Source organism: Puma concolor, chromosome A3, assembly GCF_028749965.1.
Source record: "Puma concolor isolate L17-30 chromosome A3, mPumCon1.1.hap2, whole genome shotgun sequence".
Lineage (NCBI taxonomy): Eukaryota > Metazoa > Chordata > Mammalia > Carnivora > Felidae > Puma > Puma concolor.
In genome coordinates, this window is record NC_141669.1 from 20,996,230 (window position 1) to 21,017,608 (window position 21,379).

Below are 21,379 nucleotides of genomic sequence, written 5' to 3' on the forward strand. Positions count from 1 at the left end.
AAAGGACGGCAAGGCCTGGAGCGGGTCCTGGGCGTAGAGCACAGCACCGAAGCTTCGACTTCTCCCTGCACCCAGGTGTTCTTCAGTTCTTCTCCCCTCGCCCTGGAAGGCGGATTACATCATTCCAACCTGAGCAGCCCGGCCAGTTTTTCCATTTCAGACTCCTGTTCTCTGGAACGTCAACTTTTGCTCCTGAAGTAAACCAGGATGTAGCTCTAATGCTTCTCCTGTTACCATTAGCCACCAGGGAGGGCACTCCAGGATGCGTCTCATCTTAGCAAAGAGCCTATTAATGACCCAGGGCGCCACTTTTTCTGGCGTTTACGAACTACAGCTACACAGGAACTCACGGCCATCAAGGGCTGTTGCTGCGCCAAGCCCCTCAGCTCGACACACGCGACAAACACAACCGGGGGCATCCTCAGCGCGGCCGGGGAGGCGGCCCCGGGAGGAAAGAGGGTGTCAAGGGGCTACTCCAGCGTGCCGCGCCTGCGCAGTCACCAGGCAGCACCTCCCCGCGGGGCGTACTCTTAACGCGGCGCACCCTATCAGGCGGCCGCAGGGAGCGCGCCCGCGGCCTCGCCCTCTCTCGCCCCTCCCTTCTCTCGTCTCCGTCCTGCCTCAGACAGAGGCTCGGAGAGCCGGCGCACCACTCCCCGCCCCCGCGTGCCCCTACACGCTCCGGCGCGCGTGCGCAGAGGCGATCCGCAGGGCTAGGGCGCGAGGGAAGGGCGGGCGTACGTCCTTGCGTGCGTCTCAGGCAGCGCGCACGCCGGCGTGAGAGGGCACGGGGAAAAGGTGGCTCTGGCCGGGGCGGCTCGGCTTCCTGTGGCTATGTAGCTGAGCTCGTCGGCTCGGGGTCCTCCACTGCCACCGCCGCGTCCTGGCGCGGAGTTTCTGCTTGGGAGGGAGACTGTCCTCACGCCCGCCGCACTCCCTCGACTGCAGAGCTTGCTTGCTCGCCCGTGGGAGCGTCCCGGCCGAGCAGCCCTGAGGGGGGAGGGGAGGCCATTTTGTCCCGACCGACTCCCCGGAACCGGGCGGAGCGGCTGGGAGAGGCTGCGGAGCCGCGGTCGCCGCCCTCGGAGGCACCGGACGCCGCCACCGTCGGGGGGCTTCCTCGACGAGGCCGTTCGCAGGTCGCCCGCGCCCTCTCGAGCCCTCGTTTTTCCCACGCTTCCCCGGTCCTCCGGCCTGAGAACGCCCGAGCGAGGAGTTGGCTGTAGTGAGAGGGACCGATCCCTTGGGGCCGCCGGCGGCGAGAGCCTGAGCCGCTCCTCCCAATGGCGAAGAAGACGTACGACCTGCTTTTCAAGCTGCTCCTGATCGGAGACTCGGGAGTGGGGAAGACCTGCGTCCTTTTTCGTTTTTCGGATGATGCCTTCAATACCACCTTTATTTCCACCATAGGTAAGACCTGTGGGAAGATGGTGTACGGTCTGAGTAGCTGCAGACCGTTTCTGTTACTCCAGACATCTTGCTTCCCGTAATAAACGCCTTTGTTTCAGTGATTTCGATTTCAAGCGACAGACCTAAGTTACTGTTTGAATCGACATCGAGCTTACTGGGGCGGGGTCTTCTGCTTTCAAGTCTCCTACTCTGTTCGGTGCCTCTGATGCAAAATATGCAGCATTAACCACGTTCCAGAATGCTGTTTCTTTAAGCGACTGCACTGGCTTTTTCCATATTTGTGTGGCGTTACTAGATGCACGATACTTGTAAGGGATTTATTTTAGTGGTTGGGATTGAAGTCGTAGGTCATTTGGTAAAGGCCTGAATTTATACTTCAGGGCAAAGAGAAGATTCTATATGGTCATAACTTAGAGTAAACTTGAGTGTTTGTGTGAGGAATAATTAAAGCAAATTAAAGGGGAAAAGTGAGTTCCCCCGCGTTGACTAATCCATTGATGTGTCAAACAATCGGAGGCTCTTAGTGCTTGGGGTGGGACTCAATGGCATGTTTGCCTCACAGTGCTTTTCCAGACATCAACAGAAACAGTAATCTAAGGGAGATGATCAGTTTCTGTCCTCAAACCCGAAAGAATGAAGTTCTCCCTTCTGTTAGACTTTACGCTAGAATTTACGGGAAAACGTTTGGCCAGTCCTAGCCGAAGAACTTCTAAATGTACTTTCACCTTATGTTTCAGAATTGCTTAGTGTGGAAGTAAGAACTAAAGATTGACCTTTTTAGTTGGTTTCTGGTTTTGGAAAAAAAAAGGGGGAAGACTCTGGGAAAATTCCTTTGGATTCTGGTTAGAAAATTTAGTGGCATTAAGACGACTTGTGTTAAATGACTTGTATGCGAAAAATGCCCCCCCCCCCCCCCCCCCCACGCAATAAATATCTTAAAGGATACATGATTGCCCGTCATTTGGAACCCAGCACCCAGCATTGGGGCAGTGCAGTGAAACCCAATTATACATGTAACTAGTTTCATACTTGAGATGATTTTAAAAAGCAACAGCAGCCTTCTCTGAACCCTGGGAATTGCAAAATTAATCTGATTTCAATTTACAGCATTATTGGAATGGTTGATTTGGATTTATGACAAAATTTTTGTTAGCTACTTAATTCATATGAAATTATACTGAAATTAAGTTGGGCAAATGATAATTTTAAATAGATTTTTAATTTTACTCTTCCTTTTTTCGGGATGGGTGGGAGACATTGCAATCATTATTGGATGTGTATCATACTATTCTCTTGACCTGTCATAAATTCCCTGAAATTTAGAACTTGTTTTCTGCTTGTGGATTAGCACTTCCTACCACTAAGTTTGCTTTTAATATGCCATCACTTTTAGCTGTAACTGGGTGGGTCACATGGTTAGATAGTTCAGCAAATATTTATTGAGCACCTGATGCTAGGCACGGTTTTAGGTATTATAAGTGGTGAACAGGGTAGACCCCTTGAGCAGTCACAACAGAGCGTGGGAAGTGCTACAAAGGGATGAACATAGGGAGGAGAGGTGACCAGCCTAAATCATGGGGGAATCTGAGTAAGCTTGCATGGGGATGGTATCTGAAATGAAGCCTGAAGGACATAGGAATTGGACCAGTGGAATAGGATAGGGCCTAGAAATTCTGGAAAAGGGAGCATAGTGTAAACCTTTAGCAAGATCAAGATCAACTTTAACCTGCCATTGAGAAGGGTGGAATGAGAGTAGGAAGCAATGCATTAAGCCCCATCTATTCTAGTCTTTTCGTAATGGGTACGTACACACAACTAGAACCCAATCCTATAAGATAATGACTCAGTCTTGTGTAGTCTTTCTTTTTTTTTTTTCTTTTTCTTTTTTCTTTTTTTTAAGTTTTATGTATTTATTTAGTGATTTCTGTACCCAACGTGGGGCTCAAACTCACAACTTCGAGATCAAGAGTTGCATGCTCTTCCAACTTTCAACTAGGCACCCCTTGTGTAGTCCTTATTTTAGGGAAAATGTGTGGTGGTTTTGGTTAGAGCCTGCTTGGTTGGAATCCTACTTCCACAGGCTGTGGGACTTTGGCAAGTTACTTAACCTCTTTGTGCTTCAATTTCTTCATTATTTTATTATTATTTTTTAAGCTTATTTATTTATTTTTGAGAGAGAGCACTCGAGCAGTGGAGGGGCAGAGAGAGAAAATCCCAAGTGGGCTCCACACTGGCAGTGCAGGGCCTGATGTGGGGCTTGATTTCCTGAATTGTGAGATCATGACTTGAGCTGAAATCAAGAGTTGGATGCTTAAGCAACTGAGCCACCAAGGTGCCTCTCAATTTCTTCTTTAAATAGAATCTACTACATAGGGTAGTTGTGAGGATTTTATGGGTCAGTGAGAGTAAAGCGTCTAGCATGGTGCCAGGCATACTGTAGGAGCAGAGTGCTTATTAGCTAGATACAGACTATATGTACCTTTGGCTGTTGAAGGATAGCAGAACAAGTTACTTTATGGATTGAATGCCCTGCGCAGATGGTCACTCAAATATTTGTTAGTCTCTGCTAAACAATTTCACATTAGACTCTGAAAGTTTCATATTTTGATATAAAAATATTTGATATGTTTGGTATTTTGATATAGGAGATAGGCTGAAGAGTGTGAACTGAGAAGTGAATAAGTATGAAATTCTAAGTATAGCTCCAACAGATATTGCATGTATCACTCTGTGTGCAGGTTTAGAAGTCTATTAAACCAGTGCTGTTTAAAACAAATAGAATCCGAGCCACATATTTTTTGATATTGAAAAAAGTAAAAAAGTTTTTTTTTACATTAAAATAAAAGAAGAATTTAATAATGTTTTAACTCATTTTACCCCAAATGGTATCATTTTATTATGTAATCAATATTTAAAAATTGTTGAAATATTTTCTATTGTTTTTCTTCAGTGTGTATGTTATACACTGAAACTAATTTCACTTTGGGTTTGGCACGTTTCAGGTGCTCGATAGTCACCTGTGGCTAGTGGCTACCATATTGGACAGTGTATGTCTGAACAGTCTGAACTAGCTAGTTGGCTAGAAATGACTTTGTATGCTATTTTTTTACTTTTTAAAAAATGTTATCAGTTGACTAGGGTTATTTCTTTAGTTTTGTTTTTTAAAAAATCTAGAGCATTCGCTAATTATGAATGATAGTGAAATTTGAGTTGTTACTTGATTGTTAAAACCTCTTGAGGTTTGAGTAAGTAGTTACCTTGCTAAGTGAGTATTCAGAAATAAATAGAAGTAGGTATTCACAAGGACCAAACTGCCGATAGAAGGCAGACCCTCATTATTTCAGATGGAATCATTTTAGTTGTTTGTTGGTCATTGATTCTTAGAAGAAAGAATTTTTATGGGCTTATTATGCCCATAGTGCTCACAAAGACTACACTATTTAAATTTTTCTGTGTACTTTCAATTCCCACACATTTACAGCAGAAATTATGATATTTATGGTCAGATTTATTGCAGAGTTGCAAAAACAAATTACTGTTATGTCCCACACTCACCATTCTCAAAGTGAATCCAAGGGAACTAGAATATAAGCTGCATGAGGGCAGAGGTTTTTTGTTGTTGTTTTTTGTTTGTTTGTTTTTTGCGGATAGAGGCTAAACACTTAGAAGAGTCTCTCTTGAGGCTCCTGGGTGGCTCATTCAGTTAAGTGTCCGACTTCAGCTCAGGTCATGATCTCACACTCCATGAGTTCAAGCCCCGAGTCGGGCTCTGTGCTGACAGCTCAGAGCCTGGAGCCTGCTTCAGATTCTGTGTCTCCCTCTCTCTCTCTGCTGCTCCCCTGGTCATGTTCTGTCTGTGTCTCAAAAATATATGTGCTGCCGAAGCGAGCACTCTGTGTCTCAAAAATAAATAAAAACATTAAAAAAATTAAAAAAAAAAGTTTCTCTTAATGGGTGTGAGATAAATAATGAATGAAGACAGGCAGACAAGTAATACAGTCAGGACCCTTTAATATAGAATAGGGGCCAGTTTTATTTTAATATTTTCCTTCCTGTCTACTTTCTGAACATTGTATATGTGAAGTATATTGCAATCAGATTTTGCTTAAGAATAATAGCTGTTTGGCTAGTAGAATAATTTTAGGGTAAAACTGGTTTGAGAAATATTTGCTAAAGAGAGCTTTTCAGGGGTCCATTTGGTTGTAGCCCTCTTGGCAGTATGAGGTCAGGAAAACATTACCCTTTGATGGTAGTTACATGGACTTGTCCTAAGGCAGAAATTTTTAGTGGGCTGTATTACTGAATGTGCTATTTTTTGGTATTAATTCCTCATTCCATGCCTTGGTGTATTATTACCTTTTCCATAGGGAATATCGTTTGTTGGGAAATGGATTGTCTGGGCTCCATGCAAGAAGTTAAATTGGTAAAGGCTCTTGCCTCTGGAGAGGTATAATGAATGCATCCTTTTTGCTAAGCTTTATTAGAGTAGGATGGTTCCAGTAACCTGCATTTAAGAATTGGTTGATTTAATTGAACTGAGCCCATTTATATGGGGAGGCTGCTTTTTAGAGAAATGAGCAAAACCCCTGTCATATTAAACATGCCTGGACTTTGCTGTGATTCTCAGTCAGCAGCTCATGCTATAGGAATGCCAGGGTGCCTAAGGAATCTTTCATTTTAATACCTAGTTTTAGGATTGATTAAAAACTATCCAGACATTTTTCCAAAGGAGGTCTACAGATGGCCAGTAAGCACATGAAAAGTTGTTCAGCATCACTAATAATTAGGGAAATGCAATTCAAAACCACTATGAGATGTTACTGCAACCCATTAGGATGACCGGCTTATCAAAAATGAACTTTGTCAGGGGCTCCTGGGTGGCTCAGTTGGTTAAGCATATGACTCTTGATATCCGCTCAGGTAGTGATCTTTCAGTTGTGAGATTGATATCTGCATTGGGCTCCGTGCTGAGTGTGGAGCCTGCTTGGGAGTCTCCTTCTCCCTCTCTGCTCCTCCCCTGCTCACATACTCTGTCTCTCAAAATAAATAAACATTTTTTTAAAAAATGAACTTTGTCATACAGTTACCTGTTCAAGTTCTTTCAGTACTTTTGGGTTTAGACCCAGAAGTGGAATTTCTGGGTCATGTGGTAATTCTATTTTTAAGTTTTTGGGAAACCACCCTATTGTTTTCCACAGCGGCTGTACTCTTTTGTATTCTTACTGTCACTGCACCAGGGTTCCAATTTCTCCACATCCTCACCATACTTACTATCTATTTAGCAGCATTATTCACAATAGCCAAATGGTAGAAACAACCCAAATGTCCACATGAATGGGTACACAAAATGTAGTAGTATATGCATAGAGTGGAATATTACTGAGCCTTAAAAAGGAATGAAATTCTCGCATATACAACAACATGGATACCTTAAAAACACTGTGCTAAGGGAAACAAGGCAGACCGAAAAAAGGACAAATACTGTGTGAAATCATTTATATGAGGTACCTAGGATAGGCAAATTCATAGAGAAAGTAGAATAGTGGTTATCAGGTCCTGGAGACTGGGTAATGGGGAGTTATTGCTTAATGTGTACAGAATTTCATTTATTGCTTAATGGGTACAGAGTTTGACTTTGGGAAGATGAAAAAGTTGTGGAGATGGTAGTGGTGATGATTGTATAATAATTAGAATATCATGTAATGCCACTGAACTGTAGGCTTAAAAATGGTTAAATGCACAAAAAGACAAATATTCACTATATGCTTGCACTTACATGAGGTATCTAAAGTCAAATTCATAGAAACAGAAAGTAGAATGGTGAAAGGTAGAATGATAGTCCCTCAGGGACTGGGAGAAGGGGGAAATAGGGAGTTGTTTAATGGGTGTAGAGTTTCAGTTTTGTAAGGTGAAAAAGTTCTGGAGATCTGTTGCACAACAAAGTGACTATACTTAACATTACTGTACCATACACTTAAAACTTAAGATAGGTAAATATTTTTTTTAACCTTTATTTATTTATTTTGGTGGAGTGGGGGCAGAGGTCGGGGTAGACAATCCCAACAGGCTCCACTCTGTCAGTGCAGAGCCCAACATGGGGCTCGAACTCACCAACCATGGGGCTCGAACTCCCAACCATGGGCTCGACCTGAGCTGAAACTAAAAGTCGGACGCTTAACCGACTGAGCCACCCAGGCGACTCATGATGGTAAATCTTATATGAATTTTTACCACAGTTTTTAAAAACTGGTAAATTTTATGTTATGTGTATTTTACTAAGAATCCAAAAAACAAAAGCTACCCAACACTTAACCTAGTTCTCTGTAAGAGCATTTAATCACAGGCAGTTCCTCGGTGTTCCATGTGATAGTTACTGTTAACCAGTGGTCTTTGAGTCAAGAGGATCCTATATGGTACTTTCCCACACTTTAGTATCATTGGTCTGTACTCGATACTGAAGACAGGTTTGTCTTTTTGTTGTGTGTACCTACGTGGAGCTCCTTGGGATGTTAGAAAAAAAAATATCAATGCAGGAAAAGAATCCTGCAATTAATTTTAAGTCAAGAAACAGACTGGTGAAGTGAAGTAAGTTCCAAAAGATTTTATGGGTAATTAGTGAAAGCTTTTTTACTAGAATCCAGATCTAGTTCTATGGCCATATTTCTGATTCTGAGAACTTCATGGTTTTGTTTGAAAAAAAATTAATGATGGCTAATTCTCCCGTTCATCAATTTCTATTTGGAAAATGAAGTTGCAGTGTTGTTTTTTGTTTTTGTTGTTGTTTTGGCAGGAGTGAAGAAGTAACAAGTATCAGCACCAAATATCAAGGAGTTTTGTTCGGGTTACTTGTCCTTTGCAAACCTAGAGCTTAACAGAGTAGAGCTAAGCTGATGTTAAGGATAATTATTTTCACTTCCAGAATTACAGTGTATAAATAAGAGTGTACAAATAAGTTAAAGAAATACCTGTATGCCTGTTCGGTTTGAAAAAGAGAAAGAGTGATAGAAATATTGGCAATCTCTTTCAACTTTTAACAGTACCAGTTTGCCCAGTCAGTGCTGTGGTAGGAACTGTAATTAATAGAGAACTGTTAGAGCTCGTTGAGTGTTGATTTACAAATTAGAAACTTTTATTTAGCATAAAATATAAATTGCTAAAGATGTATTCTGTATAAATATGAAATATAAATTAGCTAAAGAGATGCATGGGAAAAATGCTTATGGAGTTGGTTAGGTCAGAAAGGAAGAGTTCAAGGAAGCTACAGAGAATGTTAATAGAACATTTTCTGAATCTGTAAGACCAATAAAAGTCTTGTAAAGATCATAGATTTGCTTCCTTTAAATCGATGAATATTGGGGGTTAATGGAATCCTGTTTTTTTTTTTTCTCTTGAAGATTTTATTTTTAGGTAATTAGGTGAACTCTACATCCAACATAGAGCTTGAATTTAACAACCCCAAGACCAAGAGTCGCACGTCCTACCTACTGAAGCAGCCAAGTGTCCTTGGAATAAGTTTTTAAAATTTGAATCATAAGATAAAGACTTTGAAAATAAATGGTTAGAATAAAATATTAGTGCAGAAAACTCACCTGAAGAGAAATCTGAAATGAGAAAAAATTTTCTTTGAAAACAGTACTGCATATTTTGGATTACAAGCAAAAGTGATTGCTTGATGTTTATCCTTCTTTCCAGAGATGAAAAATTTTTTTTTTTTTTTGAGGAAAACAGCCATTGGTGGTGGAACACAGAGTTTCCAGTATGGCCCAGAAACAGAGCATCCAAGGTTGTAAATCTTAGAAAAAGGAAAAACAGTTTTGTGGAGACCCAAATAGTACAATGTATCAAAATCAGTATAGAAGGACAGTGTTGATTTGTTTCTTTCATGTTACTAGCGATGTATATGCAGACGTGTTTTAATAGAAATTTTTATTAAGGCAATTGTAGATTCATATGCAGTTATAAAAAATAATACAGTGGGAATTCTTGTGCATTCTACCCAGTTCTCTCAGTGGAAACATTTTTTGAAACTTGTGTAATATCACAACCAGGATATTAACATCTGGCACAGTACATCAGTCTTATTTTACATTTGCATACATACATACATTACATATTTATGTTTCTCAGGTTTTTTTTTTTTTTAGTGTTTATTTAGTTTTGAGAGAAAGAGAGCGTGAGTGGGAGGGGGCAGAGAGAGAGAGAGAGAGAGAGAGAGAGGGAGAGAGAGAGGAAGACACAGAATTGGAAGCAGGCTCCGGGCTCTGAGCTGTCAGCACAGAGCCTGACGCAGGGCTCGAACTCACAAGCAGCGAGATCATGACGTGAGCTGAAGTTGGATGCCCAAGCGACTGAGCCACCCAGGCGTCCCTGTTTCTCAGTTTTACTTGTTTTGATTTGTATATGTTTTAAATTCTCCATAGTTTTATCACTTGTGTATGTTAATGTAGCCACTACCACAGTGAAGATACTGAACAGTTCCAAGAAGCAAAGATCCCTGGTGTTCTTTTAACTATACTCCTACCCCTGCCCCCATGTATCTCCTCCAGAACTTTGTTTTTCATTTATAAAATTTTGTCGTTTCGTAAATGTTATATAAATGGAATTGTACAGGATATACCTTTTGGGGTTGGCTTTTATTTACATAGCATAATTCTCTGGAGATTCACCCAAGTTGTTGTGTATATTGGTAGTTCTTTTTTATTGTGTAGTATTCCATGGTATGCATTCACCAGTTTGTTTAACCATTCACCTGTTGAGGAACATCACTGCTGATTCCACTTTTTGGCTGTTGTGAGTAAAGCTGTTAGGAATATTTGTATATAGGTTTTTATATGATCTTAAGTTTTCATTTCTCTGGGATAAATGCCCAATAGTATAATTAGTGGGTCATATGGTAATTGCATGTTTGGTTTTATAAGAAACTACCAAACTGTTTCCAGAATGGCTGTACTATTTTACATTCCCACCAGCAGTGTGTGAGTGATCTAGTTTCTCTGCATCCTCACCAGCATTTGGTGGTGTTACTATTTTGTATTTTGCTATTCTGGTATCTGTATAGTGATATTCTCAGTGTGGCTTTAATTTGCATTTCCCTGCTGGCCAGAGGTGTTGAAAAATCTTTTTATGTCCTTATTTACCATCTATATATCTTCTGATGAAATGTCTGTTCATGTCAGTTGCCCATTTTCTTTGTTTTTACTGTTGAGTTTTGAGAGTTCTTTGCACATTTTATTTATTTATTTACTTACTTACAGTTTGAGAGAAAGTGGGAGTGGGGGAGGGGCAGAGAGCGAGGGGGAGAGAGAGAATCCCAAGCAGGCTCTATACTGTCAGTGCAGAGTCCAATAGATGTGGAACTTGAACTCATGAACCGTGAGATCATGACCTGAACTGAAGTCCGATGGTTACCTGAGTCACCCAGGCACTCCTCTTTATACATTTTAGATACTAGTCCTTTGTTGGATTTGTGGTTTGCAGGTATTTTCTCCTAGTCTGTATCTTGTCTCTTCTTCATTATGTGGACATTCATAGAGCAGTTTTAATTTTGATGAAGTCTAATTTTTTTTTTTTTACGGATCATGCTTTTGGTGTCTAAGAACTCTGTTTAGTCCTAGGTCCTGAAGATTTTCTTCCATGGTGTTTTCTAAATTTTATCGTTTTACATTTTACATGTGAGCCTGCAATCTATTTTGAGTTAATTTTTGTATATGGTGTGAGTTTTAGGTTGAAGTTAATCTTTTTTGGCTATGGAATGGATATTCAGTTGCTCCAGTACCATTTATTGAATGTACAGGCCTTTTGTTTTTTGTTTTTTTAAATCTCATAATCAGGTGGTGCAGATGTTCTGAAGGCTTCAGAGATTATGTATAAGAGTGAAAGTTGACTCAAGTGACTCTTTTATGTAATAGCAACTTATACTCTGCTTTCTGAAAGATTTTCAAAATTTTTATCAGTGATATATATTTGAAATAAAATACTGGTATAAGATTTTTAGTAATAAAGAAATCTCTCGTCCTATCCCTGTCCATCCCCAGTCTTGCTCTAGAGAGGCATCGTCTAGCTCTTCTGTTACCTACTTCTATATTTTTATTCGTTTTGTTTTGTTTTGTTTTGTTTTGTTTTTGAGAGAGAGAGAGAGAGAGAGCAAGCGCGTGTGCATGGGCCGGATAGAGGGGCAGAGGGAGAGAGAATCTTAAGCAGGCTCCATGCTCGGTATAGAGCTGGACACAGGGCTTGATTCCATGACCCTGGGATTGTGACCTGAGCTGAAATCAAGAGTCAGGCGCTCAACCAACTGGACCACCCAGGCGCCCCACTATTTTTTTTTATTTTCAATGTTTATTTTAGAGAGAGAGAGAAAGAGAGAGCGAGCACGAGTGGGGAAGGGGCAGGGAGAGAGGGAGACACAGAATCCAACGGAGGCTCTGAGCTGTTAGCACAGAGCCCAACATGGGGCTCAAACTTACAAGCCATGAGGTCATGACCTGAGCCAAAGAAGTCAGATGCTTAACTGACTGAGCCACCCAGGCGCTCCTTATTTTTATTTTTTTAAGTAAGCTCTATGCCCATGGTGGGGCGCAAACTCACAACCCCCAGTCACATACTCTATTGACTGAGCCAGCCAGGTGCCCCTACATACCTCTGTTTTCAGATGATATGTCCATATATCTCTTGAGTCATTAATTAATTTTCTGTTTAAAATTTTTTAATGTTTATTTATTTTTGAAAGATACCAAGCACGTGAGAATAGGGGTGGGGCAGAGAGAGGGGGACAGAGTATCCAAAGCAGGCTCTGCGCTGACAGCAGCGAGCCCGATGTGGGACTTGATCTCACAAACTGTGAGATTATGACTGGAGCCAGAGTCGGATATACCGACTTAGCCGCCAAGGCATCCCATTTTTATATTTTTAAAGTTTATTTTTTTGAAGTGAGAGAAAGTGCGCGCACACGCAAGTGGGGAGGGGCAGAAAGGGGGGGGCAGAGAGAGAATCCCAAGCAGGCTCTGCATTGTGGTGAGTACAGAGCCTGATGCTGGGCTTTAAACTCATGAACCACAAGTTCAACGACTGAGCCGAAGTCAGACGCTTAACTGCCTGAGCCACCCACGTGTCCCATTAATTTAATATTAGTTGGGAATTTTAACATTTTATAATCTCATCCTACTCTTTCTCCTTTTTGTCAAATTGGTTTCTGGTGGTTCCATGCTTGTGTAAATATTCCCTGTTAAGCCAAATAATTTATTATGACTCTCTCTTTCCTCAAGTTAAAATTCTCTTTATTTGATTAATTTCATTTTACCCATTGTCAAGTTTTCCTACATCCTCCAACAACCCCTCAGAATGATTATCTATACAGTCATACTGTCAGAGAGATAATTTTTTTTTTCCTGGACACACCTCTTCTAGATCTTTTCTCCTTCCTGCTTCAGTAATAGATTGGTTAGTAACTAAGCCTGTTGTACTGCTATTGCCTTGGGACTTCCCTTAACTGCCTCTTCTTTGTGATACTGTTTTTTGGTTTACTGCCTTGGATCCTTTCCTCTTCTAAGTAGCTTCTTGAAAAAAGGTTGTATGGCAAAGGAAATTTTTTGAGACTTTCCATTTTGACAACATCTTAATTCTTTTTAATTCAATTGAAGGTCTGATAGGGATAGAATTCTAAGTTGAAAATAATTGTTCCTTAGGGTTTTGAAAATATTAGTCTATTTTCTAGCTTCTGATGTTGCTAACAAATCCGGTACAATTCTGATTCTTTTTTTTTTCCCCCTAAGAGAAAGAGCGCACAAGTAGGGGAGAGGGGCAGAGGGAGAGAGAATTTTAAGCAGGCTCCCCACTCAGCCTCATGTGGGGGTCAATCCCACCACCTTGGGATCATGACCTGAGCTGAAGTCAAGAGTTGGATGCTCACCTGACTGAGCCACCCAGGCACGCCCTCATTCTGATTCTTTATCCATTATTTGTGATCTAGTTTGTCTCTAGAAGTTTTTAGATTTAAAAGTTTTTTTAGGGGTGGCTGGATGGCTCAGTTGGTTAAGCATCCAACTTCAGCTCAGGTCATGATGTCACAGCTTGTGGGTTTGAGCCCTGCTTCCGGCTCTGTGCTGACAGCTCAGAGCCTGGAGCCTGCTTCAGATTCTGTGTCTCCCTCTCTCTCTGCCTCTCCCCCACTGTGTTTTCTCTCTCTCAAAAATAAATTAAAATGTAAAAAATTTTTTTAAGTTTTTTTGATGACTGGTAACAGATTCCAGAATGATGTATCTTAGTGGGTGGGGTCTTTTTTTATTTTTTTATGAACCATTTTTCTAAATACTTGGTCTTTATGTTTTTTTCTTGCATTTTTACCCCCTATAATTTTCTTCCCTTTATTTTGTTTTTTTTTTTTTTGTTTTTTTTTTTAGTTTATTTATTTATTTTGAGAGCGAGCAAGCAGGGGAGGGTCAGAGAGTGATGGGGAAAGAGTGTCCCACACAGGCTCCATACTGTCAGCACAGAGCCAGGCATGGGACTTTAACTCATGACCTGAGCTGAAATTTAGAGTCAGCCGCTCAACTGACCTGAGTCACCCAAGTGCCCCCTTTATTTTGTTTTTAATTGGTTTTTGGACTTTTTATTGTGTAATTTCCTATTTTCCAGCTTTGTTAATTGGTTTTCTTTTCTTTTTTTTTTTAAATTTTTTTTTTTTAACGTTTATTCATTTTTGAGATAGAGAGAGACAGAGCATGAATGGGGGAAGGTCAGAGAGAGAGAGGGAGACAGAGAATCTGAAACAGGCTCCAGGCTCTGAGCTGTCAGCACAGAGCCTGACGCGGGGCTCGAACTCACGGACCACGAGATCATGACCTGAGCCGAAGTCGGACGCCCAACTGACTGAGCCACCCAGGCGCCCCTAATTGGTTTTATTTTCTGGAAGATTTCCTCAACTTTATCTTTTAACTTTTCTATTGAAGGTTTTAGTTCAGCTGTCGTATTTTAAAATTTGTAGTAGTTTTTTCTTGTTTTTTTTTTAAAGTGTACTCTTTTCATGAATTATTTTTTTCTTGGGAGATAGCTTGTTTGACATTTCTATTTCTTGCCTGTTTTTTCCTTCAAGTTTTCTGTGCTCTCCCCACATTTGTTTTATTCTGTATTTTAGAGGCCTTTCTCAAATGATTGGTAATTTCAGGGTGTATGTTCATAATTAAGAATGGGACATTATTATTATTTTTTTTAATGTTTATTTTTGAGACAAAGAGAGAAAGAGCATGAGCGGAGGAGGGTCAGAGAGAGAGGGAGACACAGAATCCGAAGCAGGCTCCAGGCCCTGAGCTGTCAGCACAGAGCCCGACGCAGGGCTCGAACTCACGGACCAGACCGTGAGATCATGACCTGAGCTGAAGTCGGACGCTTAATCTACGGAGCCACCCAGGCGCCCCAAGAATGGGTCATTAAAAAGATGTTTGCAAGCTCTGTAAGCATGGGTGGGGCTTTTTAACCTCCCTGTTTTTGTCTCTCCATACTCCATTGAGCCTCTTGTTCTTGAATTCAAAGTATATCGGTTTTATATTTTCTGGAGAATAAACCTTTAGATTCCTGCTTAGTCTTGTGGAGTGGTAAAATCTGGCTATTTGAGATGGAGGCTAGATCTTGGGGTGTCCTTATGTAAACCTTTAGTCAGTTTCTGCCTGGTACCTGATAACCTCCTATTAAACCTTTCTCAGGGTTCTGAGACATGAAGTGGCTTGCTCCTCATTGGTGTCTTTAGTGGACCCTGAGGTCATAAGATTTTTTGTCTTCATCTATTATGGTTAGAGTTACAATGTCTATTCATTTATTTTTATTTAAAATTTTTTTTGTTAACATTTGTTCATTTTTGAGAGATGGAGAGATACAGAGCGTGAGTGGGGAAGGGGCAGAGAGAGAGAGAGGGAGACACAGTAGCTGAAGCAGGCTGCAGGCTCTGAGCTGTCATCACAAAGACCAGTGCGGGGCTTGAACCCACAGGCCACAAGATCATGACCTGAGCAGAAGTTGGGCGCCTAACCGACTGAGCCACCCAGGTGCCCCAAGGTGTTTTTATATGTAGGTACCACAATTTAACAGGACTTTTTTTTTTTTTTTTTTTTAGTACAGAACATTTTAAGCTTTCTTCTTTAGCTTCCAACACATATTTTCTTGAGCTGATTTCAACTTTTTTCTAGATGATGCTACGTAGCAGGCATTGTTATTTAGGTTATTGATGAAGAGGCCATATATATATACGTGTGTGTATGTATATATATATATATATATATACACACATATATACGTGTATGTATATATATACACACACACACGTATATACACACACACACACACACACACACACACACACACACACACACACACATACACATACATATATAAATGCTCTTACCCTTTGCCCTAGGTTGTGATCTTCTCATTTAATGATGATTTCCAACTGCAATGGTGATCTAGTTAACCACAGTTTGCTTTTTCAACATTTTCTTCAGTCTTGGGGAACGTCTCCATCCTTGACATCTTATCTACCCTTGGAATACTTTAGCACCATAAAAACGTTTCTGCTGAAGGGACTCTTTCTTCAAATAGTTTTTTTCCTGATCTCTTAATGAGTTTTAGTAAATTCTTGAGTTTAAAACTGCTCAGTGGAGTAATAATTTTTTTAGGGAACTTTTCTCAAATATAGCGTTTCTTTTAGAATTTATTGATTGACGGGAATGAGTGGCTGCAAGGAAAGAATTGGAAGTCTTAAATGATAATCTTATAGAAAGCCTTATAGCTAACAATTTCAAGAGTAAATACATTTTTTGTAAATTTGTCCTTGATTCTTTTACTTGTAAAACACATCTTTCTGAAAGCAACGGTGTTGTGTGCTTACTTGGTGTTGCATGATCATACGTTGTTTTGTGGATTTTGACATGCACCGTGGAATAGTATTACAGCTTGTCGCATCTTTCTTGCTATTTGTCAGTTAAGTTTTCTCACATAACTGCCATGAATCTGCTTCAGTGGATGATTTGCTTTTAGGTAGTATTTGGCCTTCCTTTACCCTTATAAAATTTCGACAGTGTGTGGTGGGTTGATTTTCTTTAAAGATGATAATAATGATCCATTTTTAAAAATGTGCAGTGACTGTGAAGAAAGTGGTTCCAAAGTGTCTTTCTTAACGGCAGCAGCACCAGCATCACCAGAAAACCTGGTGGAAATGCAAGTTCTCATGTTCTACCTCTTTTTTTTCTTTTTTTCTCTTTCTCTTTCTTTTTTCTTCCCTTATTTTACCTTATTTTACTTTTATTTTATTTTGTTTTGTTTTATTTTATTTTATTTTATTTTAATTTATTTTTAGTTTATTTTGAGAGAGAGAGAAAGAGTAGGGGATGGGCAGAGAGAAAGAGGAGAGAGAGAATCCCAAGCAATCTCCACACTATCAGTGCAGAGCCCAATGTGGGGCTTGATCTCACAGTGAGATCATGACCTGACATGAGCTGAAACCAGGAATTGGATGCTTAACTGACTGAGCCACCCAGGCACCCCCCCACCTCTGATTTTTTTTTTTTTTTTTTTTTTTTTTTTAGAGATGGCACAAGTGAGCGAGAGGCAGAGAGAGAGAAAGAAAGAAAGAATCAGGGCTCGTGTTCACCTGAGGTGGGACTTAAACTCATGAACTGTGAGATCATGACCTGAGCCAAAGTCAGATGCTTAACTGACTGAGCCACCCAGACACCCCTCTTTTGACTTTTTTGGAGGATGGTTGGCAGTGGAGGTGTCCAGAGTCCAGTTCAGGATTGTATATTGAATTTAGTTGTCCTGTCTCTATAAATTTTCCTTAATTGAGAACAAAACAGATCATGACATTGACATTTTAAAATGAGCATAAGTATTTTGTTAATAGAATGTCCCACATTTTGGATTTGCTTCCTCATGATTAGATTCAAGTTAAACATTTTGGCAAACATACTAACTAGGTGATTTGTCTTAGTGCGTCACATCAGGAAGTGTGCATATGTCATTTTGTCCGTTATTGGAGACAATAAATTTGAACCCTTGTGTAAGATACAGTCTGCGAAATTGTTAAGGTATTTTCCCAAATGTAATTAATAATTAAGAGGTGTGGTGATGCTTTGAGACTGTGACTATTGTATTATCTAAAAACATTTTAGGGGCTCCTGGGTGGCGCAGTCGGTTAAGCGTCTGACTTCAGCCAGGTCACGATCTCGCGGTCCGTGAGTTCGAGCCCCGCGTTAGGCTCTGGGCTGATGGCTCGGAGCCTGGAGCCTGTTTCCGATTCTGTGTCTCCCTCTCTCTCTGCCCCTCCCTCGTTCATGCTCTGTCTCTCTCTGTCCCAAAAATAAATAAACGTTGAAAAAAAAAATAAAAACATTGTACCCAGTGGTTTGATCCATGAATGAATCCGTGATTACATTTGGGGTTGCAAAAAAATATTTCTCTTTCTCTCATTCCTTTTTGTCTTCTTCGAAGACCATAAAAACTCTCACCAGAGTCCTTTGGCCACCTACTGTCACTTTTCAGTAGTCAAAATTGTGTTAACATGGACATAATTGAGCATTTTTTTGACTTTTTTAAAACTACATGCACAACCATAATAGGCTTCCTTTTAAAAAAATTTTTTTAAATGTTTATTTATGAGAGAGAGAGAGAAAATGGGGGAGGGGCAGAGAGAGGGAGACACAGAATCCAAAGCAGGCTCCAGGCTCTGAGCTGTCAGCACAGAGCCTGATGGGGGCCTTGAACTCACGCAGTGCAAGATCATGACCTGAGCCGAAGTCTGATGCTTAACCAGCTGGAGCCACCCAGGAGCCCGCAGTCTTTTCTTTCTTTAAACAAATTTCAAAAAGTTTTAATCAAAGTAATAACTATTTGTGGTTTACAAAAGTTACATTGTACTGCATGATTTGCAATGAAAAATAGGTGTTCGCTGTACCATTGTTTCCACTATGAGTCCTTCTTCCCTATGACAGCCCTTTCAACTCCTAGCTAATTCTCCTGGTATTTACTATTATATTTTTCTTTTTTCTTTGTTTTAATTTTTAATGTTTATTTTTGAGAGAGACACTATGAGTGGGGGAGGGGCAGAGAGAGAGGGAGACACAGAATCTGAAGCAGGCTCCAGGCTCTGAGCTGTCAGCACAGAACCCGATGTGGGGCTTGAACTCACGAGCCGTGAGATCATGACCTGAGCCGAAGTCGGATGCTTAACTGACTGAGCCACCCAGGCATCCCATATTTCTAAATAATATGATTATGTTGCTGTTTATCTGTCAATTTTAGACATTATCTGTTGATTTCCTTTTGTGAAATATGAGAGTTTCAGCCTAGACATACTGGCTTCATAATCCATGCTGCTGATTAGTCTTATAAAAGGTGAATGTTCTATAAGGGATGTACCTGGGTCTTTTATTTGCCCTATATGTCTCCTTAATTCTGGTATTCCTTCATATGTCTTTAATTAGCTTTTGTTTTTTAGTGTTCTAATTTTGATTTCTTGATTGGATTTTTAAAGGGCAGTTAAAAACAACAGAAGTCACTCATGTGCGCACATATACACATGTACATATAAACACACAGATGACTCCCTGCCTGAATTATGGAATAGTTACTTAGTTTTCTTTCTGGCATGTTTTGAACTTAATTATGTGCGTAAGTAATTTCATATTGTTCTCAGTATCTATACTTACTTGCTATTTTTAGTGTTTCTTTTATGTACACTTTTCTGTATCTGTATTGTTGCTATTTTTCATGTCAAAAATAGCACTTTTGATGTACCTGTTAAGTGCTAGGAGCTTATTTTCCATTTTTGGCCATTTGTTGCTATTCAGTTTTTTAATGGATACTAAGAATCTGAAGTAAATTGGTCCAGTGTCATACCTGAAAAAGAGTATTTCTAATTTTCCAGAAAGAATTACCTTGAAAGTCTAAGTTTCTAAGGGTCTTGATCTGGGTACTAATAAGTCTTGCTGGACATGTAATAGTTTTGCTATTGGTGAACAAACCAAAGAAAAGCTTTTAAATTTTATCTCAAATTAACCTTATTTACTTAGAATATATTTGAGCAGTGCTAAATTTTAGCTCACAGCATATGTCAGCTAATTTTCAGGTTTAAAAAAATGGTTGTGGGGTGCTTGGGTGGCTCAGTCGGTTAAGCGTCCGACTTCAGCTCAGATCATAATCTCGCGGTCCGTGGATTTGAGCCCCATGTTGGGCTGCGTGCTGACAGCTCAGAGCCTGGAGCCTGCTTCAGATTCTGTCTCCTTCTCTCTCTGCCCCTCCCCTGCTCATGCTCGCTCGCTCTTTTTCTCTCTCTCAAAAATGAATAAACGTTAACAAAAAAAAATATGAAAAAATGGTTTTAATCGAAAACACAACAGATCTTTAGGTTAAAAACACTACTTCAGGGGCACCTGGGTGGCACAGTTGGTTAAGCGTCAGACTCTTGATCTTGGTTCAGGTCATGATCCCACAGTATGAGTCCTGCATCAGACTCTGCGCTGATGGCGCGGAACCTGGTTAGGATTCTATCTTTCCTTTTCTCTGCCCCTTCCCTGGCTTGTGTGTGCTCAATCTCTTTCTCTCAAAATAAATTTCTCTCAAAATAAAAAAAAAACACTATTTTAGAAATATGTGTGTTAGATATGTGAGATATGGAAATAGGTGAGATACGGGAACACCTCTAATAGTGTGTTTCACTTCTTTGGTAGTGATTTACAGAAAAGAAATCGTTGACAATAGAAAGGAAGGTTGTTTGAGGTGTGTTTCTTTGTAATTAAAACTTTTTAGAACCACCAGTTGAAATCTGAATTATGGCAAAACAAGCAAAAACCTTTTCAACCAGTAGCAGTAAGGTATTTGGTTTATTCAGTAAGCATTTATTGGGCATATATTGTGTATAAGGGCCATGATGATTATATAGAGATGAAAGGTAAAAAAAATATGAAAGTTTCTCTTTTGAAGAGTTCACAATTCAGTGATCGAGTCACTCACCTAATTGTTCAGTAAAATGTGTAAAAGATAATAAAGCTATTATGTGGGAAACGGGAGGGACTTGTAAACTTTGAGATTATAGACCTCACAGAGGAAGTCATTTAAGCTGAGCCTTAAAGCATGATTAATAAGGTGCCAGGGGGTTAGAGGTATTTTCAGGTTGAGGGAACTGCAGGTTGAGGAATGGAGTCATTGGTACATGATGTGTTTGGAGATTACAGGTAGAACAAAGTGACCTAGAATGGGAGGTATGGCAGGATATAAATTGGGGCTGGATTGTAGAAGGATTTTCTAAGGTGTCGTCAAGAGTTTTGTAGCAGAGGAATGGTGACTTTAGATTTAAGATAGGACTTTTTTTTTTTTGGTTTAAAAGGTGTGTACTATATATACTTTGATATGTGTAGAAAAGACTATGAAGAGGTATGTATCAAAGTGTTAACATGGAAGTTAATGGAGGGAGAGAGACAAATTTGCAAAATGCTGGGTAGAATCTGAGAGAGATGATGAGGGTCTGAGCTACAAAGGTGAGGATTAAGGTAGTAAACAAATACACTTGATTTAGTGTGATTAGATATTGGGGACAGGATTGGTGAGAGCAAGGGGCCAGTTAGGTTTCTAACTGGGGCATCTAAGTAACTGATACTATCTTTAACTGAAATAGTTAATGGTAGTTGACAGAGGCAGGAGGAGGTTTGGGATCATCCTCCCTTATTTGTGACTTCATTTATGTGAGGTCTCTATCAATCTGTATAAACCCTATTGGAAAAGTTTTTCTTTTAGTGATGATGGGCATATAAATTTGGGTGGAGTGTAAAGTGTTAATGGCAGAAATGTTCCTGTTAAGCTAAAAAGAACTATAGAACTAAAAATATACTTGGAATGACTGTGGAATGCACATTGTTCTAACTGCTTATGAAGAGGCTACGATTGGGAGTGGGGAGGTGGACAAAATGGGTGAAGGGGAGTGGAAGAT

The 21,379-nt window shown here is 40.1% G+C and overlaps 1 protein-coding gene across 1 annotated transcript in view; it reads left to right on the forward strand.

Annotated features, from left to right (window-relative positions):
• The first annotated feature begins 787 nt into the window (after positions 1-787).
• RAB10 (RAB10, member RAS oncogene family) overlaps positions 788-21,379 on the forward strand; it is a 79,020-nt gene continuing 58,428 nt past the window's right edge. Inside the window, exon 1 of the mRNA XM_025927371.2 lies at positions 788-1,410. Within this exon, the coding sequence (XP_025783156.1) occupies positions 1,284-1,410 (127 nt within the window). The 5' untranslated portion in view covers positions 788-1,283. The remainder of the gene's footprint in view (positions 1,411-21,379) is intronic.